The sequence below is a fragment of the Melospiza georgiana genome, chromosome 1, assembly GCF_028018845.1.
Source record: "Melospiza georgiana isolate bMelGeo1 chromosome 1, bMelGeo1.pri, whole genome shotgun sequence".
Classification (NCBI taxonomy): Eukaryota; Metazoa; Chordata; class Aves; order Passeriformes; family Passerellidae; genus Melospiza; species Melospiza georgiana.
Genome location: NC_080430.1, coordinates 32,701,329 through 32,728,589, shown reverse-complemented (window position 1 = coordinate 32,728,589; position 27,261 = coordinate 32,701,329). Strand labels below are relative to the sequence as shown.

At 42.2% G+C, this 27,261-nt stretch overlaps 2 protein-coding genes across 2 annotated transcripts in view; one reads left to right on the top strand and one right to left on the bottom strand.

Annotated features, from left to right (window-relative positions):
* The window catches only part of IGF2BP3 (insulin like growth factor 2 mRNA binding protein 3), a 111,732-nt gene extending 95,509 nt beyond the window's left edge, over positions 1 to 16,223 (top strand). Inside the window, exons 11-15 of the mRNA XM_058038220.1 lie at positions 4,217 to 4,336; positions 8,344 to 8,418; positions 11,311 to 11,442; positions 12,559 to 12,672; positions 13,606 to 16,223. Of these exons, the coding sequence (XP_057894203.1) occupies positions 4,217 to 4,336; positions 8,344 to 8,418; positions 11,311 to 11,442; positions 12,559 to 12,672; positions 13,606 to 13,707 (543 nt within the window). The 3' untranslated portion in view covers positions 13,708 to 16,223. The remainder of the gene's footprint in view (positions 1 to 4,216; positions 4,337 to 8,343; positions 8,419 to 11,310; positions 11,443 to 12,558; positions 12,673 to 13,605) is intronic.
* Positions 16,224 to 19,138: 2,915 nt separating this feature from the next.
* MALSU1 (mitochondrial assembly of ribosomal large subunit 1) lies at positions 19,139 to 25,625 on the bottom strand. Its single transcript, XM_058025494.1, has 4 exons — positions 25,445 to 25,625; positions 23,660 to 23,838; positions 21,138 to 21,219; positions 19,139 to 19,943 (listed from the first exon to the last, which is right to left on the bottom strand). The coding sequence occupies exons 1-4, from the start codon at positions 25,623 to 25,625 to the stop codon at positions 19,765 to 19,767; spliced, it is 621 nt and encodes a 206-aa protein (XP_057881477.1). The 3' UTR covers positions 19,139 to 19,764.
* Positions 25,626 to 27,261: the final 1,636 nt, after the last annotated feature.

Here is a 27,261-nt window from a genome sequence, read left to right as displayed (position 1 = left end):
TGTATATTTTCCTTTTCCTGTTAAAAATGATGAATGATGCTTTTCTTATTTTCTTGATTAATTTTAACTTCTGATTTTCATCAGGCAACATTTGGATGGAAATTGGAATCCAATTAATGAACAAAACCAGCATTTAAAATTGTTTTCATTAGTTCAATGTGCTGGATATAGACAAAAATTCCTTATCAACCCTGTTTTGTGACTAAAGCAGACTGATTTTTGCAGAAACAAAGCAAGTACTTTCAGCTATTTATGAATTGAACTAATTGTTTCTGGTCACCATGCTTTTGAAGAATCTGTTTTGTATATCTAAGAATCTTGGTTTCTGGAGCTCTTCTCTTAAAACATAAAGCCACAGAACCCCAAAACAACCTAGATTCTCCATAGAAGTGAATATCTCAGTGGTCTGTGTGCCACAGCTACACAAGACAAACTTCTCTTATTTGGGTGTACAAGCCATGAGCCCATACTGCAAATATTGCTGAGAAAGAAGAAAGAGGTGGTCTGTGCATCACAGATACTGCAGAGGGCTCCTTGCAAATTAGGGTGGATGGATAGACTACAAATCTTTGTGAACCTAGGCTGCTACTCTAAAAGATTTTCTTTCTGCATTCCTGTCTGTTCCCAGGGCTGGGCTGACTTTGAATAAAATATTTCCTTATGTAGGGGGGAAAAAAAAACTGAATGGAGAAGAAGAGAAAATTGTCCAGGAGACCTTACTCTTGTCAAAAAATATATACACATACATATTTTGGCTTTTAAATTGTAAGTATATATTTAAGCAGACTTGGCTATAAGGGAGTGAACGTTGAAGCTCAGATTTCACAGAGTGGGAAATCAGTTCCCTAAATTTAGTGCTTCTAACATATGTTTAAGGTCTAGGAATCTATTTCTGCTATAACTCATGTTAGGAGTTCCTGGAAAGCTCTATGACTTATGTGGCATGGCATGGGTAAGATTAAATTATAGCTGATTTTGTTCCATCCTGAGATCCCCAGAAGCATCTGTAAGATTGATGGGTGGTGTAGTCATTGCATTAGGTTTTGATGTGTTTCTTTTGCAGGCTAGGTTTCCAGTAAATACAAAAGGATTTAAAAATTATTGTGGGTAAGGAGATGGACAGATAGTAATTTGAACTTGGTGTTGTGATACTCTCAAAAGCCTTAAAGTTAGACTTGATTTCTGCCAGAAGAAAAAAAGAAAGAGGAATATGGTTTTTGAGTGGTTAAAAATCAGTGTGTATAACATAATTTCTCTAAATCTTGCGTGATGCTATACTGGAGATGAATTTGGTTACATATATATGCCAGTGTGGTGCTCCAGACAAGAATTTTAAAAATTCCAATGTTTGAACTGCTGAATATTGACAGATTCTCCACTATTCCTTAAACATGTATCATTATTACAGCAAAATGCAAGTTTGCTAAGTAACTCACAGAGAAGGACTTTTGAAAAAACATCCTTTACAATAAAATAAGTTGAAATGTATCAAAAAGTCAAAACTATGAGGAAGGATGGGAGGAAGGTGCTACAGTGAGGTGATTGAACAGTTAGAAAGGCACAGGTACATCTTTTGTCTTCTGTTGCCTTTGCTGCCCACGTTTTTTGTTTGAGGGTGAGGCAGCAAAAAGGAATTTCAGTGGTGGATTGAATCCAGCCAAGAAAGTGGCTTGAAACCAAGCTTTGGGAAGGAGAGGGGAGAACTGCTCAGCAGGCAGATGGGCAACAGAGGGAAGGCAGGAAATATATGCAAACAAAAATAATGAAGTTTGATTTGTTTCTATGGTACAGAAATGTGTCTGGAGGTGGGTTTAGGTAGAAGCTGTGTAAATTCTTGAAAACCAAGTCAAGTTACACGTTTGCTTTGCTGCAGTGTTGTAGTAATTAGCTGGAAGAGGCTGGCTGGAGAAGCATGTGGCAGGAAAATTTCAGCAGTGGATTTCTGCAGGAGCTGAAGTATGTGTGGACAATTGAATGTAGGGGTCAAGAAGAAGAAGAGCGAGCAAGGGGGTGGATAAGCTGTCAGGACTGGAAGGAGGGATTGCCTCTACACTCAGTGCAATGGGTCCTTGCAACAAAACTGGAAAAACCTAAATGCTTCATGAACTTGCAACCATTTAGAAACAGTTTTTTGAAGCGCTAAGATCAAGTGAGTACCTGCAGTAGCATTTCCAAATTGCTGGAAATCTTGCTGGATTCACAGTGAACATGTAAAAGGACTTACTATGACAACACTCAGGATGTTTGTAATAATAGGAGAAGAATATGAGTAATCTTCTGGAAACTATATATACAAGTATATACTGAAGTGGCTGTATCTTTCATTACAAATATGTAGTTTTAGGGTGTAGTTTTGAGATCATTTTAAATTGATCTGGAGGCAGATTAAAAGAGGTGCTCCCAGTTTTTCCCATTCTCTAATTGTTGTTTCTTCCTCCCTTGGTCACAGACTGCCACTTGTGTGTTGCTCTGGTTATTTGGGTCAGGGACTTACTGCCTGCCTTAAAAACCAGCTGGATCTGCAAAGCTGCTGGCCTCAAAGCATGCAAGGCAGTGGGGAGGCTGGGAGTGGAGGGCTGCATCCATGTGGATTCAAACCAGCATGAAATGCCTCTGAATCCTAATGCCTTGTATGTGTGAAAACACAGGGTAAACTGTGCAACTACTGCAATTGCCTCAAGTGTTTCTGTTCCCAATATCCTATTTTGGGGTTTCTTCACCTGGTACGTGGAGCTGTGCCTGGAATTTGTATCCCCTGAGGTTACAGTTGACTTGTGTTTACTGAAAATGAAGCGGTAAAACTTGGAAACGAGCATTTTGTTCAGATTTGTTTATGGTTAGTGCAGTGGGACTTTGCCTTGAAAGACTTAACCTTGAAAGGAGTTACTGAAATTTAAAAATAAGCTGGGGGTGTTGCTTTTAGGATTGCATCTGCTTTTTGCTTTGTGTTACATATAGCAGTGTGGGGCTTTTTCTGAAAATATCATGGAAAAAGCTGCTTGGGTGAGCTTCTCTATGTGCCTGTACCCCTATCAAAATACAGAGCTGAGCAAAGCTCAACGAGCTTGGTTGGTCCCATGTGCTCTGCTTGCTGGGGCTCAGTGCATGGTGGGCACTGAAAAAGCAAGGACAAGGATTGTCTGCATTGTCTCAAAATACCTCTGCACAAAAAGGGCTTGTTGGCTTGTCTTAGTGAGGATGAGCAAAACAAATTTCAAAAATACATGAGAGGGATACACAGAGGAAGAAAAACTTTAGAAGGAGAGCTGTGTAGTGTCTTAAATACCTCCTAGTTCAAAGAGAGGCTTGTGTGAAATGCTTTTTAGGGGTAGCCCTGATGCAAGTGGATGGATCAATGGTCCAGTAGCATGGTGTGTGCTTGATGGTGCTCCCTTCCTTTGAGACAGGCTCTTCTGGGGCTGCTAACAGAGCTGTGAGTTACTGTGGCAGATGCACCCCTGCCGCTTGATCATTGCTCTGCAGCACGTAGAGAGGATCTCGAGCATTGTGTCATGCTCTCCAGCTGGGGTGTCTGCTTGGAAGCAACAGGAAGATGCAGTGATGCCTGATATCCAGTGGGTGCAATGCTGGGGTCCTCTCACTTTTCAGAAACACGGTGTTTAATTTACTAGCCTGTGTGAGGAATGCTGCCAGGGCTCCAACTGTTGCATAATGTTACACAGGAGGAATCACTGGCAGATTTCAAGCTGGCTATCATTCCAGATCACTCCCACACAAAGGAAATTGTAGCATATATGTAACTCTGAGGCTTTTTGTACTGCTCTCAGCACAATCTAAAATTAAAAATATAACTGGGAAACTAGAAAGAGTTTGCTGCTCAGGCTGTAGTAGCCTCTTTCTGCTTGTAGTAGCCTCATCTGCAGGGTCTGGCATGTGGAAGAGAATCCAGACAGCTACAGGTAAGAGCGAAAGCCTCACAAAGAAACAGCTCCTCAATTGTTTGTTAAAGTTCTATGCATTAAAATTGTGAGTATTTTATACAAGACGAAAGAATCCTCTTTTGGCTCAAACTGGTTTTCTTGTTCTGTGGATTTTGTGATTTCCCAAAAAAGCCAGACCCTTAATACTCAGACATCACAGGGGGAAATCTTATTTCCCCCTCATTTCCATGCATGCCTGTTCTGTACCCATTTTCCTGTCAGTCTGATTCATAATGTTCAAAAACATTCACTGCATTTTTGCTTCTTCCCCACAGCAACAGCCCGAGTCTGAAACTGTTCATCTGTTCATCCCAGCCTTGGCAGTTGGAGCTATTATTGGCAAGCAGGGACAGCACATCAAACAACTTTCTCGTTTCGCAGGCGCATCTATTAAGGTATTATTACACCAGCTATAACTTTCTGCCTCTTCTACGTGACACTTTCAGCAAGTTTGCACAAGCAGTGCTTTCCTGAACATCCTCCCCCACTCCATGCTTAGAATATGATGTGATAAATAGTACATTTGTTTATAAATCATCTTTTAATCTTCCCTGAGACAAGATAATTAGAAGCATGTTTTCAGACGTCTCCTGAGGTGTGAAATATAAGCTGCAAAGAAAACTACTTTGGTGGTCTTAGAAACAGACTTGTGCCTTAATGATACAGTGGTTAAAGGCTTTCTCCTTGCTTTAGGTAAAGTGAAAATTGGTGGGGTAAATTCCCCTCCTAAACACAGCAGCCCAGTAGAAGTCCCTACCCTCGTGGCAGCCCCTGGTCTGTGCCAGATGGATTGGCCTGGGCTGCCAAGCTCAAATGGCTCCATGCTGAATTGTTGCTGGTGGAACTTCACCCATGTGCTTCTCCAAGCTCCTGGGGCCAGTCAGTCCTCAAACAGCACATTTACCTTCTTGTTATTAGGTTTAACATCCAGCTGTTTGTGTATTGACCACCTCAGTGTAGCCAAGAACAGGATGGTCTGCAGAGGCTGACCTCTAATAGAAGCTTGAGTTTTAGTCATTTTGGTCAAATCTTTCTTGGCTGTCTACAGAGGTTAGTTAGTATCAGCTGCAGTTGTAGGAAGACCCTGGCTGTTGGCCACTAATGCCCTTGTAACCACAAAGATCTACTCTAAATGCTTGAGCACTTTTTTCTTACAAATAATATTTTCTGCTGTTTTATGCTGTAATGATAATGCTTTGGCCTAAATTAAAAAAAAAAGAAAAGTTTAGAGAACAGCAGCATGTAGCTTTAGTATGCTGTTAGATGGGCATTTTACTGCACAGATAAAACAAATGCTTTTCTCTCAGCCCTCTTTATTTTTGTTTCAGAGGAGTGATGTGTTTAGTGAGTGCTATGGCAGGGATCTGCCAAAAGTCTGGGGCACAGGGCAGGAGCTGGCTATGCTGAGTTGAACTTGGTGAAGCTGAGCTTGGCTTGGAAGGTGCTCATCTAAGTATACAGAGCAAAATAAATGGGGAACCCTGATGAATGAGTCTTGTGAGTGGTTTGCTTAGTGCTGATCTGTTTACTGGCCAGTCAGCCAATGACACACTGCCCAACTCCATCCTTTTTTGAGCAGAATGTTAAATAGTTGTACTACCCAGATGGTTTACATTAATTGAGCACTAATAACCATATTTTTAGGGGGAAAATGAAACAAGAGAAAGTGGTAGGTGTCAATATTTCTTTATCAAATCTGTCTTGCGTGGGGCTGTGATGCATCATATGCATTTCCTCTTCTCCTCTCCATTTCTGCAGCTTCTATCTAAAGTTTATGGAAGGTACAGCTAGGTGGAGAGAGAAATGTGAAACAATCTGGACCTCCAAGAACCCGTCCAAACTAGTTCTTCAGTTGGTCCTTGGAAGAGAGTTTAGTGGAAAGGGAATTTCCAGTATTTCTCATGCATCTGGCTAACAGTGGCCTCGGGCTTCCTCTACTGGCTGGCACCCCTCTACCCCATGCATTTAACATTTCTGTCTTAATTTAAATTCAGATAAAAGTTTTCTCAAGCTCTGGTCTTTTGTTCCTTCACTAGGAATAAAGTAAAGATTTTTTTTTTGTGAAAACATGAGTAAATCTTAACAAAAGTACACAGATTCAGGGTATGCTTGCAAAATTGGGATGCTGCATGTGTACTTATCTATTAAAATAATGCAACTTAACCTGTAATCTGGCAGAACAATGTGGAGCATTATGCTTGCTTCTATGTGAAAGTATCAAATATGGCAACTGGTAAATTATTCAAAACTTCTAAACTTCCCTCATGTTGAAATGGGACCACTTCAACTTGCCCTCTGTCATAACTTTGGAAGGAAATGATAAATTGTGAATCAAGGAATCTGTGCTTTTAGCTAAGAGTTGGAGGAAGTGCTGCCTGAGTAACTTCTAACTTGCCCAACTGCAGTAACCATACTTTGTGGAGGAAGTCAGTCTGTGCATAGTGCTTGTTTTGAGTTGTGCTGTAGCTTGGTACAGCTGAAAGCCTTTCACATCCTCCTGCATCTCCTCTGTGCTCGTGCTCAGCTTTGTAGGTCTGGTGAAACTCACAACCCACGATGTAAGAGTAAACCCCAGATGCACTGGGGTTCTGTATGATGCTACAGTGTCCAGGCTGTCACCTCAGAGGTGAACATGGCTCTTGCTGAGCTCAGGTTGTGTCCCAGTGCTGCTTGGCAGTGCAGGCTCACTGTGGGACTCCAGACTCAATTATTCAGCAGAAGAGCCAGCAAAAGAGATTTGAGTTGTCTGTTGCCCACCCTGTGCTGCTGGGACCTGTTGATGACACTTGTCATCTCCTTGGTTAAAAATTCCTTGCAGGGCAGCCCTTCCTGATGAAAGCTGGGTTTGGGTGTATCGAGCTGTCAGTTTGTGGCTTTTGGCATATAAAAGATTGTTTTCTGGTTAGGAATGAAAAGTTGTTTAATCTCAGAAGTTAAATTCACCACTTGTATAGTATTTGTATGTATATAAATACTTTTTCCAAAGGCAGACAGAAAAATTAATACAGAATTGTCTTAGATTACCTCTTCAGACATTGAAATGTTAGTTGGTATATGTTTCTTTTGCAGCCCTCAGCCATGTTTTACCCCAGCTTCTGAGAACAGAATATTCTAGGATAAAATCAAAGCAAGATATGTTCCAGAACATTTAGACACACATAGGATGTAATGAAGGTTTGATGGAAAATATTTTTCCTAAAATTTTAATGAAGGTGTTGGTGTTTAAGAAAACTAGAGGTGGCTGAGACAAACCTGTCCACTTTACGCAAATGACAATTGTCAGGCTGAGCTCTGTTCAGTCAGCTGTCTCTAAATGTGCCCTGAAATTTTGCTCCTCTAAAATACTTTTTCCAAAGAATGAATGGATTTAGTCTGTGCTTGTTCTTACAACGTCATGACATATAAATGTACTGCTTTAAAATTAATGTGTATTTTTAGATCTATCCAATTGGAATTCATAAATAATGAAAAATAGATATGCAAACCAGATAACTAGTATGTAATGCCTTCTCCATCTTAGGGTACAATATGAATAATGTTACAAACTTTCCTTAGCAAAATTCTTTAGTGAAAATGATGCCTGGTGACTGGTAATTTGTCTGAAATAAACTACAGCTGTTAAATATGAATAACATCCCTATGCCAACAGCTGAGATGAAATTCTGTAGTGTTTAATATATTGCTCATTCAACAGCAGCTATGTAATACTAGATGCAACAATGGAAATGTCAGTTGTGATAAACAAAAGATTCATTTGGAATGTCAGAGGCTAGCTTGAATTATTCAATGCCACTGGAGTCTGAGAAAAACACCCACAGAAATCTTACTGTTGTGGTGACATGAACTGCTAAAGACCCTACAGGCATCTCTGTCTCAGCTCTGGTGGAGCTTAATTTTTATTTGGGTCACACATTGTCCGGTATGGAGGAATGTTTTGGATCTGATTAGTTACAACAGTAAAGTGATCCTCTGTTCTCAGGGGAATGGATGAGAGCTTTTGCTAATGAGCAAAACTTGTTAGAAAGACTATTCAAGCTAGTGTGTAGGGATGAGAATCTCAGTTTATTAACCAGATTTGTCTTTTTGAAGGCTACATGTCTTACATCACTCATAGCCACATGAAAACGCCGTGTGGGATTCTGCCATGTGTGGACGAGTAGCTGTGTCTTTAATTTTCAGAAGTAAATTTACTCATGGTGGTTTAGCCAGTTTCTCCATATTTCATTACAGCTAATTAATGCACTTTAAAGAGAACAAACCCATCATGACTGAAGTGTGATGCTGCTGCTGTAACAAATAATTTTTCACTCCTGAACAGAATGTGAGACTGAAATGGGGAGGGGGTGGCTTTAAACTATTCCTTCAAAAGACAACTACCAATAGCTATGTTTATCCATTCCAGATTGCCCCTGCTGAAGGACCAGATGCTAAGCTGAGAATGGTTATCATCACTGGACCTCCAGAAGCTCAGTTCAAGGTACAACATACAAAAACTTGTCAGTATGTAGTGGCCTTTGGATCCTAAGGGACAATATTAAAAACTAAACTCTTGGTTCCAAGCACATTTTATACAAAATTTCAGAAAATACTTGAATTTTGCTTTCCTTCTGCTGGAAGGTCTCATGGGAATATGAGTAATACAGTACTATTAGAGGCCACATTCTGGTCATCTGAAAAAACATGTGCGTTCCATGTAAGTGAGAATCAAGTCTAGCATAAAAATATGGCCATATTACATTCCTAAAAGTCTCTTCTATCTACAAGCACCTTTGAGTTGAGTCTTTTAATCTGTCTTGGTATGTGCAACAGTTTTGTGTGCTTAATTGAAATAACAAAGCTGACAAGATGAAATTGAGTCTTCCCAGGTTGCTGTTTTGTGCCAAATGGAAAATGCTTTTTGGGTAGCTCTACAGATAAATGTAAGATTTCTAATTGTATTTCCACTGCAACTACAAGGAGATATTCAACCTGATTATCCCATCTGTGCTCAAATTAAGTTCCAGAGTGGCCTTCTGCCTTAAATGTCAAGGGATAAATCTAGTTACCCCAAAAGGAGTTGACTGTGCTAGGAGTGATGCAGGCAGCTCAGTGCAGCAGCCTGGCATCATCACAGGTGTGGCCTGGAGCATGTAGAAAGTCACTTGAGAGTTTCTTGTGTCCTGGCATCGTTTTCTTGCCTATTCTCATTTTTGACTTTGTATTTTTGCTTCAGGGCATCTTGCAAGAAGGAGGTGCACAAATTTCAGGGATATCAGTTTCATTAATGCCTTTAGGATTTTTGGAAAATTATCAGGGCAGGTATTTTGCAGTGGTAATTACAAACTTAGATGCATTTGTGATTGTTGCTCAGTTACCATATGCATTTGAGATGCCATTGAAGGCAAAGCATGACTAGGAAGCTCTGTGTCCTTGATATTTTCTGTGTGCTTGTGGGCTTGGCCACATGTACTCTTATGGTCTGGGATCAGCAAAAGGTCAGATACTGATCAGATATCAGTGGACTTACCTTCAAGGAGTAGCATGCCAAAGGAAATTTGGGCATCCCTTATCCTGACTTTTCATGTAGGCAAAGGCTTGTCCTCAGGTTTCCTCCCCAAGATAAACTGGGAGTCCCACAGGGCTCTTCTGGAAGCTCTTCTTTCCAACCTAACTCCTGCAAGGAGGAAAGTGTCCCTGTTCTGCACCTCATATGTAGTTTAACACCAATCAATCACTACTTTGCACTTGAGCTCTTCTTGCAAAGGTGCATCAGTGTAGTAGCACAGTCCACGCTCCTGGGCTATGCTGGTCTTATGAAGGAAAGGGATTATCCCTTGGGCTTTATTCAGCTCCAGAACTTGCAGTGTTTTAGCTTCTCTTTGAGCAATGCCCTCTTGACTGGGATGGGCAGAGCTCAATCCTTCCTTTGATCACTACTGTTAGCCTGAAGCTGGCTTTAGGGCCAGGTCCACACTTCATTAGTGCTCTCCCTAAGTTCTCATTAAGAAGGGTCTCCTCTCCTGGGACAGTGGTTTTTGGGGCACCAAGAGTGTAAACTGGTGCTCAACAACCTGGAGAGGGAATAGCTGCTGCTCAGATGAGTAATGAGCTCTGGGAGAGGCAGTGTTATCTCAGAGCCTGTGACTTGGGCATCCTTTCCTTGCTCCATTGTGCTCTGCTCTCTGTGATTCCTGTCCCTGGTGGCTGCAGTGGCTGCATCCCTTTCCTCCTGTGCTGCTGCAGCCTGGGGATGTTGCAGTGTGCAGGGCAGTTGTTGGCAAGGCACTGGGAAGGGAGCACAGCACTGTTCAGAGCCTTGCTGCAGTGCTCCTGAGGGCTCTGGCATCCCTGTGACACCACTGTTCATGCATGGCTGTGCTGCCTTGCATCTGGGGTAGATGAAAGTGAAGGGGAATCTAGGGGAGACAACACATTTCAGCCACCATTTTACTGTGCAGGGGCTTGCAGCCCAGTTAGGTGTTTCCTTTCCTAAAGACCTTCTCAAGAACTGAAAGACTGGAGATGTTGGAAGACCATCTACATTCCTTTTTTAAAAGTCATCCACATCCCTTCTTTCTTTATAATTCAGTAGTAATGTATGTACTTTTGAAGCATCTAGGAGCCAAAGAGTAGAAGACTTGGTTACCATTTCTCACAAATTCACTGAAAATGTCTGTGAATAAGGAAATAAATGTGTTTAGAAATCAGCAAATCTACAACCTTACTCTCAGTGGACATTCTTCTTGCTATCTGGTACTTGTGTGCATCCCAGAAAAAGGAACTGTGTGCTGGTTGGAATAATACTGTTCCCATGGAACTATTTAGATCTGGGCAGTTTGTTTCTTTACTTTGGAAATTTGAGCAAGTGCAAATTTATTTATTTTTAAACAATATGTAGTAATGGGTTGTAAAAGCAAGCTCTTTGCTTCAATTGGAGTCTTTAGACCATGACTTGTTGGGGGTGTTGTGGCTTTTTTAGTTTAGCATCTTAAAAGAATGGGTTTCTGAATCAATTAGTTGCATTTTGTGCTTCTGGGTGTAATAAAAAAATTGGGATTGTTGTTCTGCCTGACAGTTCTTCACTCCACCACTCTTTACCTCTACAGAAATGTGGTAGTTTCTTTTAAAAGCAATATTCATACTGAAAAGCATAATAATAATAATGATCTCTGTTAAGTTGCTGTGTGGTTCCCTGGTTTGTCAAGCAGTCCTTGGAGTTGGACACTGGTACTTACTAGTTTGGTACAAAGACTTCTTTTAGAAAAGTAGTATATTTATTAGGGAGAACACTTTGTCAGGATTGTGTACTAAGAATTCACCTTTCTGTGGAATTTCTTGATGTTAACTACATTCCAAGAAGAACATTCTCTAACTGAAAGCAATTTTGCAGGCTCAAGGGAGAATCTATGGAAAACTTAAAGAAGAAAATTTCTTTGGACCTAAAGAAGAAGTGAAACTTGAGGCTCATATAAAAGTGCCATCCTATGCTGCTGGTAGAGTTATTGGTAAAGGAGGCAAAACTGTAAGTAGCTGAAATAAAACCCTTAGTGTTGTTTAATTTTGTTTCATATTCAGTGTGTACATACACATAAAGCTTAAACTTTTAGCTAAACTAATTCTTTGATGTTACATTAAAGCAGGAGCTGTTTTCTTAGCTGTACTTGTTACATTTTCCTTCCTTCTGCTGTGGAGTTGAAGCCAATCTTAGAATGATTTATTTCATTTCTAAATAAGTGGTAGGAATTTAAGACATGTTCAGACGTCAGTATTACCGAAAAAATCATACCTATCTTTGTTGCAATTAACTTGATGGCAATTCTTAGGCTCAGTTTGTTGTATAAAATAACATCACTGAGATTTTTCAATCCTAAAAAGGTGCTGGTGCTCTGCTGGTGCTCAGGTATTTTCATTTGATGTAAAGTCAGGAGCTAGATGATATTTGCAAAGACTTGGTTCAGTCTTGGGGGTCCATCCTGAGTGCAACAGGGTCTTTAGGTCAAGTGTCAAGAGGCAGTGTGGCCTCTTCCTTTTCTTGCAGTGGCAAGAGGTTTAAGGACAAACATGTCTGAGAAGCTGCTCATCTAAAACTTTATTTACACAAAGATAAGCATTTCTAAAATAAAATTCGTTTAATGAGACAAAGACTCTTACCTCTACTTAATATGATGGAAGCCTGACAAGCTGCTGAAAAGAATTTGAACAAATAGAATTTCCCACCTGCTCAGTCTGAAGCTCTTTATATTGTATAGGTTTTTGAAGGAAAAATATATAAACACTCTGGCATTTTTCTTCCCTATATTGTATGATTTTTCTGACCTTACACTTTTAAACTCAACTGTAAATACTGTGGCAACTATTTGCTTTTTTAAAGTCATGTATTTAACACCTTCTGTGTGTTGTATTTAGTCTTTAAAACACTTTTACAAACCCAGAGGACTTGGTGCTAATTTATGTTAAGAGACACGAGAGGCCCAGCTTGCAGAGTGCACACTGCTGCATAAAGATGCTTTCTGTTAGTGAGGGGTTTAAAAAAATGTAGCTTAGAGGATGATGTTTCAATGGTCTGTGTCTTTGAGGCTTGGTGGTTGTATAACATTTGTCAGTTTAAAGTTTTCTGACTTCTACTATCTGTTTATAGGTAAATGAGCTTCAAAACTTGACAAGTGCAGAAGTTGTAGTCCCTCGTGACCAGACACCTGATGAAAATGATCAGGTGGTTGTGAAAATAACTGGTCACTTCTATGCATGCCAGGTAGGAGGACTGCAAGGATTTTCTGTATTTGCCTTGATGTTTCCATGGTCTTTCTTTTATAGCCATGTGCAGGAGCCAAGGGATGGAAGACTTTTGCTCAGGATACAGAAAGCAGTGCTTGCCAGGCTCCTCTGGTTGTCTTGCTGCAATAAGCTTTCCTCATGCCTGTGAGAGAGATTTATAACAATACTGCACGTTCACATATGCAAAACAGTCTCCTTAAATTCTTCTGTCAATTTATGCAGGCTCTGGCGCTGCTAAAACTTTGCTAAAGCCCAAAGAAAACCCAAGTTGTGATTGGGCTGAAATTCAGAAGGAACAGAGACACAAGCCATACCATAGTATCTGGAAAGAATACACCCAGATATGTAATTCATCCACGTTGCCCAATCTCTTGATATAATATGATAAAGAAAAGGGTCACAAGATTCCTTCCTTCACTTAACTCAGACTTATTCCTTTTGATACTTTGCTGCAGGTGACTTGTAGTTTAGAAAGGAGATGAGGGGGCTGGGAAGTCCTGTAAGTCTGACCTTCTGGTTACCCTAGTGTATAAAAAAATTGTACCCTCTTTATTACAACAGTGGTTCTTATAAAGGATTTGTATTTCCAGAGAAGTAAAATTAAGGCTGTAGCTTCAATAATCTCAACATTGGTAGTCATCTACCTATTCTCATGCTTTCTATGCTACAGATGAGAAAACTGACCATGCAAGTAGTTGAGGTAGGTCGAAAAGAGAAGAAAAATTAAAATTTAGGCTGTACATCATGATTAATCTCAAGTGTATTTTAATTGACAAGTAATCTAGTCAATACTAGAAATTCAGTCATTCCAGATTTTTCTAATCCCAGTAGCATCTCTTGTTGGTTGTAAACAGCTGTCACTGCAGCATGGCATCATGACGGGTTGTTTCTTCTTCTTTTTGTCCTTCAGCTTGCTCAGAGAAAAATTCAGGAAATACTGGCTCAGGTAAGAAGGCAGCAGCAACAGCAAAAAACATTGCAAAGCGGACAGCCTCAGCCAAGACGGAAATAAAGGTTTAGGAAATGGCCCATCAGAGACAGATGCCAGACCAAAGACAGACTGTGTGACAGAGAGACAGGTGGTGAGCACCTGTTGAAGTTTTATGCAGAAGATCCACCAAGCCAATCACCTGTTCGAGGACCAGGCAACCGTTGAACGCTGTCTCTGAGAATGTATTCTTTAGGCTCTCTCAAACTTTTGAAACCCAGCTTTAAAATAAGGACCCCTTCACTTCCCTTTTGTTCTATTCTCACAATTTAACATAAACTCGTTAGTCTTTTTTATTGTTCTTATTATTCCCCAACAACTTTAGAACTTGGTTTAATGAAGCTTTCTCTTCTGAGTTCACTGGTTAAAAAAAAAAGAAAAGAAAAAACCAACAAAAAAAAGAAAAGGCATTGCTCTTATAGGTCCAGTTGTAAAAGAATAAACACATTTGGAGGGTGGGATTGCGGGTGGGCTAGGGTTAGAGCAAGGGTATTGACAAGAGTTTAAGTGTTAGTCCCAATGTTGAAACAAGTGGCATTTTTTAAAAAGAATTTGGTTGCATTTTTACATAACACTGCCATGAATAACCTAAGGGAAGTGTTGAATGGTGTTGGCCAGGGCATAAAAAGATAAATATGCATTTTACTAAACTACCTCAGGCATTTAGTACCTCAATGAGAAATTGTTCCTTTTTTGCTTTTTTTTTTGGTATTTTGTATACTTTATAAAGCTAATAGTTCTTGAGCATTTTATTTTTTTAAAAAAAATTAAAATTTGATCAGCCACCAGCCAGGAGTACTACAGACTTATCGGGGAAAAATATAGTAGAGCACTTCTAGCTGCTGGCTGATGGGAGTAAGGTGGGTAAAAAAAACACAGCCTCAGATTTCCTGAGGGCTTCAACACCATCATTTGTTTAAAAAAAATTCAGTGAATGTTCAAAAGATAGTGAATGATGCCAACATTCTGATAGCAGCAATGCCGTTTAGTTTTCTTTTAAGATGGGATGAAAAAGTTTGTGACGGTACTTTTTTGGGAACAGGACAAGGAAGTGATGGCAAGAGGCTGGGGTTGGGGGAAAAATTTAGAAGGCTGCAAGAGGCTGAATTTTTTTTTTGTGCTACTTGATTGAATGCATGAACCCTTTGTGCCTTTGACCATCACTACCTAATAATGCTACATTTAACCATTTGCAGCCCATTTGGACTTTGCCATTTTGTTCAAAGAGCAAGCTTCATCTTCAGTTTGATAGAACACTTGATCTGCTGGAGCATTTTTTTGAGGCCAGAAGGGTCTCTGCTGTCTGCAGATCACATCATACTGCTTTCAGTTACCACGATGGGGGAAGGTCAAACAGTGTTTGATCACATTGAAAGATAATGAAAGGCTAAGTTTACATATCCAGCCGCTGTTATGGGCCACACTAAGCCACTTTGAAGGTTTTGAAAATGATTACAAGAAAAAAAAAAACAAAACAACAACCTCTCTAGCCTGGCTTATAATAGATGCAGCAGGATTTATGCACGTTCTGCAACCAACCATTAGAGGAGAACAAAAAAAAAATGTCAAAAGGCAGGGATAACAGGAAAGTTACCAAATTTTTAAATTTCCAAATGTAATTTGAATGATGATTGTGGTAATAGTGACACATTCAAGTTTCTACAATAAACTTCAGTCTACCTCAGTTTAAGAAAAAAAAAAATGTGGCAACACATGGTGCATAAAGACTGCTGTGTGTGTGTGTGCGCGTGCGCGCCTGTGTGTGTGTGGTCGACAGAGCCATGCTATTACCTCTGAACCTTTTTTTGTGATGTTTTTTGTGCATGAGATGATCAGAATCACCATGCTGCACTGATTTGAGGGGCACAGCGAGCAAAAACATTTGTTTCATCATTTTGTTATCTACCTCTTAGGTTCATGTTGAAATAGAGGCATTACTACATAGACTAGATAATTTTCCCAAAGATCATTGTTGTACAGATTAGATAATTTTGAAAATGGTCTGAAGTGTTTTTCCTGCATCTCTTCTTTACTAATTGGTTTAAAAACCACAAACTTATGTTGTAGTTTTAGCAAAGAAAATGAGTTTCTTTTCCTTTTTTGACAGTGACCTTCATCTAGCCTTTAGGATAATTTTTTTTTCTTACAATGAATTTAAAATTACTGAAGTATGGAAAGTACATAGCATTTTAATTTTTGTTGAGGCTTAAGTCAGTCGGACGTTCCTTTCTTAACATTTGAGAAGGATTTGACTTATTTTCCATTAAAAATTACTTTACAGATAGGCGCTGCATTTACATCTGCTGATTTAAATACTGTCATCTCTCTTAAATTTCTAGACTTAATATGGTATCTCATGTTTTTCTTTTCAATTGAGACTTGGTAATTTGGAGTATTTGGGAATAGCTAGAAAGTAAATACTGTAAATGATTTCAATATCCAGAAAGTATGGATCATTTTTCATCTGTAATGTGCCCCCCAATGCAGCTCTACTTGCCAGATGCCTCTGAATGGAATAAAGAGTTTAACTCCTATCATCAGATACAGTTGTGTGGTGTTTTTTTAAATTATTGAGGCATAGGGACAGACCGTCCCGAGTACTTGCGGTGCTTTGATCAAGTTGCTTTTCTGTCCATAATAACTGGATAAGGATGAGCAGTAACCTAGAGGTATTCATTCCACAGCTGCTAGGACAGCCAGGTTACAATGTTTGCACTTCCCAATAGAAGCTATGACTTCTGTGGCTTGTAATGAATCTTCTCCCTCCCATCTAACAATGCCATATTGTCTGTAGGACAGCCCATGCTTTATGGTTTGCCTTGCACCATTCACTTGGGCTCATTTGCTGTGGAAGGAACGTGGACTTGACAGTCCTGACTGTCAGGACAAACATGAGATTAGAAATGCAGTAAATTTTTTTTTGGGGGGTGGGGGGGTGGTTAAGGGGAGAGGCGAGGCAGTTTTTACCCAGTCTTTACTGTGGCGGTCTTGGAATGATGAAGCTTTGTCATTAATGTGGCCCTAGAATCTTGGACAGGCAGAACCAGTCACATAGGCAAACAAATGGCTGGCAATCTCTCACCCCTACCATGACCACCCAAACACACCACTTGCCAGTGAGCTGGTATCACCTCTCCATTTAGATCCTTGTTAACATTATTTGGAGTAAAACGAGACCAGATGTTTAACTGAATGCTTACATGAGAGGGATGAGTTGGGCAATCAAGGAGCATCATGAATTACACAATTCCATATCTTTTCAAAGAGAACTGGGAAGCCCAACTTGTTTTCCAAACTCCTTCACCTTCCTACTTCACAGCTCATTTCCTGGGATCAACCAGCAGAAAGAGGGAATTGAAGCAATTATGTCTGTAGAAGGCACTGCATAGAGTATTGCATTTTACAGGGCACCCTAAGCTCATTTCTCCATGTCAATATCAAACTTTCTTTTCAGCAAAGAGCACCCTGTCACTTGAGCAGCATAAAAAGTCAAGCCTTGCTTTGTACTGCTGGTGCATTGTGACAGCTCAGCCCCTGACTGTTTTAAGCATTTGCTTTATCATAACTTTCTTATTTGCTTCTAACCTTCCAGAGCTTTTATTCTTAAGCTGCAATTTCCGAGGCATGCGCTCTTTTCCATTAAATGGAGCATGTGTGCTGTGCAAGACAGCCTGGGCTTGATATGGGTGAGGTGGAGGATTCTTAGACAAACATGAGAAACTGTTGAGAAAGAGCCCAGTTTGAGTGCTAACAGAGATGTTAGCTCAAGTGACTGACACAAACACTGCTTGAAAATGAAGTTACTCAGATGCAGTGCAAGAAATCAGAGAAATGATGACAAATGTTTCACTTAATGGTTTCTCCTGTTCATCTCATCAAGGGATCCTTCACAGAGCCAAACCTACATGTACCTGTCCAGAAGGACTGAATGCTGAATCCACACACTCCTTGCACAAACTGTTTGGTATTTTTATTTTACCCAGAAACCACCTGATTTATCCAAATGAAAAAATTCCCAAACGTCTTCTTTCCAATAGGGCCTTAGTGTTGCACAGTACCGATCATCCAGGCTGAGTTAATTCCTACCTCCCAGCTTCTGGGACTATCAGGCCGTAGTCTCACCAAGGCAGGCAGGTAACGTGGTTGGAGCACTGCAGCAGCTCACCAGAGATTAGAAATGCTTCTTTTAAATGGATGAGAACCAAGTTCTTTCCCTAGGCCGGCAGTTCTGATTGTTTAATAGCAACCAGTAGATGTTCACAGAACTCCTTTTCATATTATCCTTTGCCAGTTAAGTCAGCTATATTTAATTTACTGGGTTTTTTTCTCTTCTGTTTCTTTTTTGTCTTTTAGACTAGTAACCCTTGTCACCTCTAAGAGTCCTAGCCTGTTCACACAGTTGTTGTTTTCTGGGTACTCCTTTTGTTACTGCTCTTTCAGACAGGATACTGTACGTGGTTCTGGTTACTAAAAGTGGGTTCATATGATGGTGTAATGTTTGCTGCACCTATCTCTATTCAGCACATATAACTTATCCACAATAGCAATAAAAGGGAAATGTTTCAGGGAATGAGTTGAAGTTACTCCTAGGAGGAAATGCCTGATTTAGAACCCATGAGGCTGTAAGACAGCCAAGGCTATCTTTCTCCCTGTGATTACTTTCAAAAAGTGTCACAAAGCATTTTGAAAACCTTTCTCTGCAGTTATATTTCCCAACAACATATTTGTTTTGTGGGCAAAGATGTTTTACCTGTATGGTTTAACTACACTTAACAAATGCCCCTCATTGCAGAATTATCTGCTGCCTTGTATCAAAGAGCAGGTGAACTTGGAGGCAATCATTCATTAAAAACAGAGGTTAGACACAGCAAGAAAACATGACCTGAAATAGCGGGAGAAGTGGGTTTTGGTTTGTTTGGATTCTTTTAAACAAACACACTTCCTCCTGACCAACACAGCTACACAAACTGAGCACAAAGACCAGGCTCACTTTAGCCTTACAAACAGAAGATGCTGTGCAGGGCAGAGATGCAGACAGGGCTTGCAGAAATTTGTGGGCTATGAGGAGAAAAAGGTCATTCTCCAGATCTCCCGTTTCTGCTTTCTGATACATGGCAGAGCAAACTTCCCCAAGAGGAAGAGATCCTACTCCAGTGGTAACACTCCTGTCCTGTAGTACAGAAAAGCATGTTGTCTTATACAGACAAATTGATTACCACCTTGAAGTTCTTTAACTGGTTATCAGACCATGCATCAGTCATGCTAAGAACACTGAGCAGTGACTTCTGAAAGTGCTGAACAGTCCATTCCCACTTCAAAGAGTTGAAAGTTTTCACTGCCATAGTGTATTGTCTCAGTGCCCCTTTTCAGAAAGCAGGTGAGAGGAAAGCTAAGAGGAGTCAACTGCACAAGGATGAGCTGAATCCTCTCACATGAAAACAAGTAATTGAAGCACTTCAGTTTGGGGCTTTTTTATTATTATTAAAACCAGGTTTGCCTTGGCTGGAAAACTGATTTACTGTTCTGATAACTCAAAGCACATTTATTTGTCACTGTTGCTCTTGGCTTTTATGTTCTCAGTAACACCAGTTTGTTTTCTGTCCCCCCTTCAGACCATGACTTGCTTTATTGTGACCAGAAGCAAATGGCTCAACACAAGAAGTGTCATCTCAACTGTAGTATTTCACAGTTTTTCCTTGCAGCACTCCATTCTGTTTTGCACTGCCACTACAGGGTGTCTTCCAAAGATATTAGAAAAACAATTACTCTAGGGGCTGAGCAAGAGTTCCAGCTTAAGCAGCTGTCTTCGCCCCGCTCCTCTCACTGCAAACTCCACTAAGCCAATGGCTCCCCTGGGAAGCTCTGATAGGATTCCTTTGACATTTCATGGTTGGACTCTAATCTTGAGGGTTTTTTGCAATCTCAGTGATTCTATGATGCTGCTCACTTTAGCTTGCTCAGACCTCTACCTGGGCACACCCAATAAAACCACAGTTTTGTACTGATCAACTGTACTGACTACTCAGCTCTCAAGACTCTGTGACTCAGGCACTCTCATCCTCTTTCCATGCAGTAGCTGCTTTAAGTTCTTGTCTCAAGATGATCACTGCTGTTGGGAGTCAGTCCAAAGATAAAGTCCTTTGGCAGGGACTGTGGAATCATCTGTGCTAACTGGTCATCATAGGGACCAAGAGTCCACAGCTTCTCCAGTTCATAAACCTCTCGTGTCTCTGGCAGCATGAAATGAACCACTATGTTACCTGCACAGAACAGAAATTCACAATGAATTAATGACAACAGTAAAGCACTACTACACCTTCAGCTGAGCAGAGTTCAAGCCCTCCACCCCCGTTCTGGCCAGATACAACACGACAGCTGATAAAAGTCCTTTCCTAAGCTGCTGCTTCCACTTTCTCAGTGTTAGGAATTTGTCAGTCTTTCAAAAAACTCCAAGACTACAGTAACAATATATGAGACACAATTCTTTAAAATAAGACACTATCACAAGACTCCAAACCAAAGAAATTATGGCTTCTATGGGACAGAAGAAATACAAAAGGAATTTCAGTGAAAGAGTCCCCTAAGGTGATAGATGTATTTTAAGCTTTCTTGTATTGTCAGCATTCTGCTAAAGCCAAAGTAATTCTTCCTAGGAGTGTTGCTCACACTTTTCAGGTGGTTTTTACAGTGAAATAGGTTCAGACTTTGATGTACTAAGTTTTTCTGGTTTCATTAATTCTGTGCCAACAGCAGAGAATATTAATTCCAGTGTTCGTCTAATGCACTTTTCTGTAGTTATTCCCTTGAATTCCAATTAATTTTCAGTTATTACCCTCAATAATTATTATCATAAGGTAGCCAAGGCTTAACATCAGTGGCTGCAGTGCTCCTCACTCATCTGTAGGTGAAGCTTTCATCTTTTAGGTCAAAACACCAAGCCAGGGAGTGAGATTCTAAAAGTAGCAGTGAAGGAGAACTGCTTTTTGAATGTAGTCTTTTGTATTTGTGTAGAGTTCCACACTTGTAGAATAAAGAATTAAACTCAGTGTCTTAGGACTGAGGTTTTACCCCATGTGATGGTATGATCTGGACAGTGAAAAAGTGTGTTCAATAGTTCACTAGTAAGGCAGTGTACAGCGAGCTCCCATTTACCCAAACATGGATTACAGAAACCTCAGGAAACTGACTGAAGTAGCTTTTTCCCCACTACTGTTACCTTCAATTTATTAGGACCTGTTTTAGCCACTGAAGAGTAGTTACTGGTTTTTTTCTCAATGGCAAAGATATTTAATGGAAAATCATTTATTATCTCAGTGAGTTCAAGCAACAATTGGAATTCCCAAACAGCAGAGAACTGTGAACTTTCCACAGCAACAAGGGTCCATGGTGAGATGCTTCTGTCAACAAAGAGCTCATACAGAACTTTTGTTTTTCCCAGATTCACAAATATTTACCAAAATCAATGCACAGCCAGTCATCTGTCTCTTTTCCTTCAATCTGAATATGAGGACCACCTTCTTCTTTGAGATGCTTGTACTGAGAAAAAAAAAAAGAATGGCAGAAAATTAAGTATTTTACATTTATTTAAAAAGCACTCAAACTTAATAGAGAAGCTTGACTTTGCTGAGTTGTTTCAAAGCTTAAATGGGTTAGATTGCTTCATGCTGGTCCTGGGGTCTGCACAAAAGAAAAAGGCTAATATACATTTGTACTAATGGAAAATATATACAGATTTCTCAAATCTGAAATCCTAATGCTCTGGATTCCCATGCCATTGTCCAAGAATTTTGCAGGTATCTTTTATCAAGATGAATACTAAATAAAACTGTCTTTCCATTACTGGGTCAGGGGAGGGGGGCAGCTCAAAGCAGGGCTGCACAAGGTCAGCCAGGGAAAGTGGGCAGCTCCCTGTGGTGCCTTTTGTAGTGTCAGCTTGAGAGGCTCAGCTCTCCCCAGGCAGTACATGAAGAACCCAAACACCCACCAGGGCTGGAGGAATTTGACAGCTCAAGGCTGAAGTATGGCCACTTTCAGATCTGGCCATAACCTACTTGCTCCTCTACTAGGAGTATTGACAGAAATGGCTCCAGAAGTCCATTCTGCCATGGAAGACAGAACACAAACCAACTGTACCAGCATGGCAAATGAGTCTCACTTCACTGGGAATGCAATTACCACAAAATGCAGCTGTTAGCTGCTGGGTAATGATGCTAGTTTGCAAACCAGCATAGAAAACTTTCAAAATGTTAACTCAGAACCATTTCTACCTTCCTGTCTTTAAGATGGCTTGTGAGGTATCTTCAAAAGACTCCAACAGTCTGCTCAAAACGCTAAAAAGCCCAGTGTGAATTGCCATCAGCTATCATCAGGCTGCAAAAGCTGATCCCTGCTACAAGTTTGCAAGCCTTATCTTTAGAGCTGTGTAAGGTGGAGTTACAATACAGCCAAGTGTTAGCTTCCTCCTCTGACAGCAAACCAGATGGGGATGTGGGCCTTTGCCACTCACAAGCTTCTGGAAGCAGAACAGGAAGATCTCATGCTACACCTGAGCACCTCTTAGCTTTACTGTGAGTAAATCACAAGGGTGTAGGAATGGCAGTAAAGCTTGCCAACTGCCTGGCAGCACTCTGGAGCACTTGCTGTGCTTTACCTCTTAAGCTTCAGCTACTTTTTACCTAGAAAATTTCCAGTGTGAGACAAACTCAGCCAGCCCCAAGTACTTGACCAGGCTCCCCAGTTTCTCAGGATGCCCAGGAGGACACCATGGAGCCTCCCAAGAGGCTCTGCCCTTGCAAAATTGCTGCTTTTACAGCCACCAGAGGGTGCAGCCATGAAGCCCAGCCAAGTTTTTGCAGGGCAGGTGGTACTCACTGATCTCTCCTGGTCTGGGGGAAATGAAAAACTGTTAAGACTACAAGTTATACAAGCAATAGAGTACATACTAAACACTCTGATTTCGCATACTCAAATCACATTAATGCAACTTCCAGCCTAAGGCAACATTTTGGTTTGCAAAGATGAGCCAGTTCCTGCAGAGAACACAAGAAACTTCCCATACCTGCTCTGAAAGGCCCTGAAAAGCTAAACCATCTCTCCCACTCTCCTTTCCCCCCTGAGTCTCACAGCTGAAACCATTGGGATGGGAAGGAGCAAAGGAAGGAAGAGAGCAAAACCAAGAGTGAAAGGAAAACCAGGGTCAGGAAGGGAAATAAAGTGGGTGGTGAGAAGGCAAACTCCAGGCTGAGTACAGACAGCTGACTGATGGGGCTGGTCATATTCCTCATGCTGTGCTTTCTAACAGCTGCATGGCTCTTCTCAGGAAAGAAAGTTTCTCCCTCCTGAGTTTCACCCTCATCTCTAAGCTCAGCCGGTAATTTTATTCTGACCTCCATTCTTGTACTGAAAAGTTCTCCTTCTTCCAAAGGCAAGCAGCAGAGGATTTCTGAGCAAGGATGGCTGCTGCTGCCTCTCCTCTCCTGCAGTACATGCACAGCAGGGGGACCATTAACCACCAGTTTGCTTAAAGCTCATGAGCGGATCCTGAGCCTCTTAAGAGGCCAACTTTTTTTCCAGCCTTACAATGTATCTGAGAAAGTGGAAATGTTAAGGATTGAGGCTTGAGAACAGCTCTTTTGAATGACTGGGAATAGGACTGGTGCTTGCTGGACAAAAATAAAGGCAGACACAGACCATCATGACCATCTCACATCATTCACGTTCTAGTCACCCAACTGTGTCCTCAGCGTTCCACATACAGAGAGGTCTGTTCCTAAAACCTAATACCTGCATTTTGTGTAGTACTGCTAAAGGAAAAAACCCAGTTACTTCCTAGATGTATTCAGGACTAAATTACATAATGCCATCAGTTTTATCTTACCTGGTACACCCCTACACATACAATCCTGGGGTAATTCCCATCACAACACTTAAACCATTCCCAAAACTCAGAGAGAGCAGCAAGAACTATGGGTCTTACCATTTTCAGCATGTAATTTGCCATTGCATGAAGATGCCGTGTTGAAAATCCGCTCACAATTATAAAATAATCACAGTATTTTAGTTCTGGAGATAGCTGGATGACACAGATGTCTTTAGCATTTTCCTGCCTCAGCAGTGCTACAGCCAAGTCAATGTTGAACTTGGGAAGAACAGTATCTGGAGCACATAGAAAAATAGTACAGTGGGAAATTTTCTTTTTAATTGCAAAAATAAATCACTGAGAGCCATAAAATAACAATACCTGAATTACAGCCTAAGCCTGTCACTCACTGAGTTTGGTTTGATACTGACAATGCAACGTGAACTGCAGATTTTTTAAAATCACTTTTACAGCCACCAAAGTGGAGAAGTAAGCACTCTTCCAGTAAACAACACCATCACTAATTGTAACAGTTACCCAAAAGAAACTGTGGTTTTTGCTAACTTACTTATTTCTTGTTGTTGCTATTTAAAAGCCAATAATATCATTCACTTGTCAATGTAGATTAATTAAACCTAAGGACTCCAAGAGACATTATTAAAACAACAGACAAAATGAAAAATATTTCAGAACTATGCTTTTCAACAATCTGTGATAATACATTGCGATTAAACTGTTCTAGAATCTCAAGTAGAAGAAACCAATATTTTAAAAATGGAGCTGACATGATGCAGAGTGAAGACATGTTTTTATCTGCAGGCAGAGTAAGGCCACTTTTTTTCCTTTTTCCCTAGCCTGACCTGGTGCAGAGCATTATGATATTGTAGAGGAAGCTTTAGTCCTTCAACAGTTTAAGGAAGCCAGCTTACAGAACAGTAAATCAGTGAAACTATGTTCTGTTCACACCATGAAAAAAGTTTATTTCTAATTTGTCCTAATTAGGTAGATGCAACTTGTATGCACACTTTAGGCATAATTTGAATCTGTCAGCAGTGCTAGTCTGCCACTATAAAACGAACATTAGTGCAGACTGAGCAACAGCAAAAAGCCAAGCTTTATATTTCCCAATATAACGAAAAAGCCAAACAAAGGAACAATAGCTACAATTATATGCATGAATGGGGATAAGAAATTGGATCAGATCTCTGTAAACTTAAGGCTTTCAGCTCAGGGCACTCTTTCAACTTTCTGCTGTGGTCACACATCTTGAAAAGCAGCAGTGGCCACAGATCCTCCGGACACAGTGGTGTTACAGAAAGCAAATATTTGCCTGATAGCCACCTGAGAAGCCTCCAGAGCCTGTCTGGAGAACGGCTGGGTGAACATCACCAGGCACTGCCCGTCTCGGTCAGATCCAGGCGACAGGAGCTGTGCGGAACAGCCGCAGCCCAGCCCCGGGCACACCCGGCCTGTGCCCGGAGTGTCCCTGTCCCTGTGCCGAGGCTGTTACCGAAGGGCACGGCACAGCAGGGCACGGCACAGCAGGGCACGGCACAGCAGGGCACGGCACAGCAGGGCACGGCACAGCACGGCACGGCACAGCAGGGCACGGCACGGCACAGCAGGGCACGGCACGGCGTGCGGCCGGCAGGGATCCCTCACACACACCCGGACCGGCACCGGGCTCCCTGCACACGGCCGGCTCCTCGCTGCGGAGGCCGTGCCGGCCCGGTGCCGTGACCCCGAGCCCGCGGTCCCGGCCGGTCCCACGGCACTGGGCACGGCGAGGATCCCCCGCAGCTGCAGGCGCGATTCCACGTGTGCCCTTTCCTCAAGAGGCGGCACACTCCGCTCAAGGTCCCGCTAGGCACCTCCGCAGCGCGGCCCCGGGCTGGGCCCTACCTGCCGGCTGGCGCTGCTCCGCCGCCCCCAGCGCCCCGGGCCCGGCTCCGCCTCCCGCCGCCGCCGCGCAGCCCCGACCCGGCGGGGCCCGGGATGGCGGCGGCTCCGCCCGCGGGGCGCCCCCGGCCGCGGCCCCGAGCGGCCGCAGGAGCCGCCGCGCTCCCGCCAGCGCCCGCCACATACCGCCCGCGCCTCGCCCTTCCCCTCCCGGCATAGCGCCTCGCCATTGGCCGGCGGCGGGGCCGCCCTCTCTCCTGATTGGTGCAGCCGGCTGCCGGTCGGGCCGCGGCGCGCACGCGGCGCTGGCCCCTGGGCGGCCCCGCTGGGCCCGCGGTTCCTCCGCCCGGAGCGGCCGCTGGCTCCGGGGGCGGGCGGTGGGGTGGGCCCACACAGGGTCACAGAGCCATCGACGGGCTTGGGTCGGAAAGGAGGTTAAAGATCGTCCCGTTCCGACCTGCCTGCCGTGGGCAAGGACACCTTGGTGGCTCAGAGTCCTGGCCTTGAGCACTTCCCAGGGATGAGGCATCCACAACTTCTCTGACCAACCTATTTCAGTGCCTCACCACCCTCACAGTAAAGAAATTTTTCCTAATACCTAAACGTACTATCGTTCAATTTGAAGCCGCTTCCCCTTGTTCTGTTGCTCCTCAGCCTTGTGGTGTCCCTTGTCCTCCCAGGCAGGTGCAGCTGCCCTGTCGGGTTTCCAGCTGCAGCTGGCCTGTGGGACTGTGGAGCCAGAGCGCAGATGCAGGTTAACCTGGGGATACATCCTGAGGGGGCTGATTGGTACCGTGCCTTGGGAACATGGGCCAGAGGGCAGCAGAAGAGTCAGTTTTAAAGATGGTTTGACATGTCTGGATTTGAGAGGAAAGATCGTTCCTGCTCTGTAAACACCACTGTGTCATGCTGGGTTGTTGGGCGGCTGGAAAGGGCAGGTACAGTACATGGGCACTTCCATACGCACCTAAACCACATATCCCAGCTCAAGCCTTTTGCCCCCTTTTATAGGCTAAAGTTTTGCCTAAAAAACTGCACCTTGTTTGAAACTAACATGGTTTTGCTGTGGAATGTGTTTTCTGTTTGTGTAATTCCTGCATGGTGTTAATGGGCACAGGCTGGTAGTCTTGCTATGGAGAAAGTTGTCAAGGGCTGAGAAATTATGGCCTTTAAGCATTTGTATTTAATGTGGGTGAAACATATCCCTCCACCTCCCTCCCCTAGAAATCCAGGAGTTTAAAGGGACACTAAAATAAGAGAATTACCATTCAGAATGTTTTTCCCACTCTCACGAAGTATGATGGTCAAATATTAAGGTTTAAAAGACATAGTCATGGATGGTGCCAGACTCTTTCTGGTGGGATCCAGCAACAGGGCAAGGAGCAGTGGCCATAAACTAAAACCAAGAAGTTTCACCTAAACATGAGGAAGAACTTTGCATTGAGGATGGCAGAGCTTTGGAACACGATGTGCAAGGAGGTCATGGAATCTCCCTCTCTGGAGACATTCCAAACCCTCCCGGACACGCTCCTGTGTCATTTGCTGTAGGTCTCCCTGCCTTGGCTGGGGGTCTGGACTAGATGATCTCCAGAGGTCCCTTCCAACCCAACAAATCTGGGATTATGGAATTCTGTGTGAATTGTAAGGACCTGTAGTGATAAAAGTTTATCATTAAAGAAAATTTGACTATGCTGCACGAAGCTGGAAGTGATTGTTTGTACTAATAAGCCACAGTGTCTGGATGACTCTTGCAAAGTTTTGTTTCATTCCTCTACAATTCCTTCAGAGACTGGTGTTTTAAAGCCTTGATTTCAGCTTAA

Excerpts from the sequence above, each read along its gene's own strand:
- MALSU1 (XM_058025494.1), bottom strand. The coding sequence starts at position 25,625 with ATGTGGCGGGCGCTGGCGGGAGCGCGGCGGCTCCTGCGGCCGCTCGGG. Across the intron at positions 23,839-25,444 it reads GGAGCAGCGCCAGCCGGCAG|ATACTGTTCTTCCCAAGTTC; the intron begins GTAGGGCCCAGC and ends TATGTGCTCCAG. Across the intron at positions 21,220-23,659 it reads CAAATTACATGCTGAAAATG|TACAAGCATCTCAAAGAAGA; the intron begins GTAAGACCCATA and ends TTTTTTTCTCAG.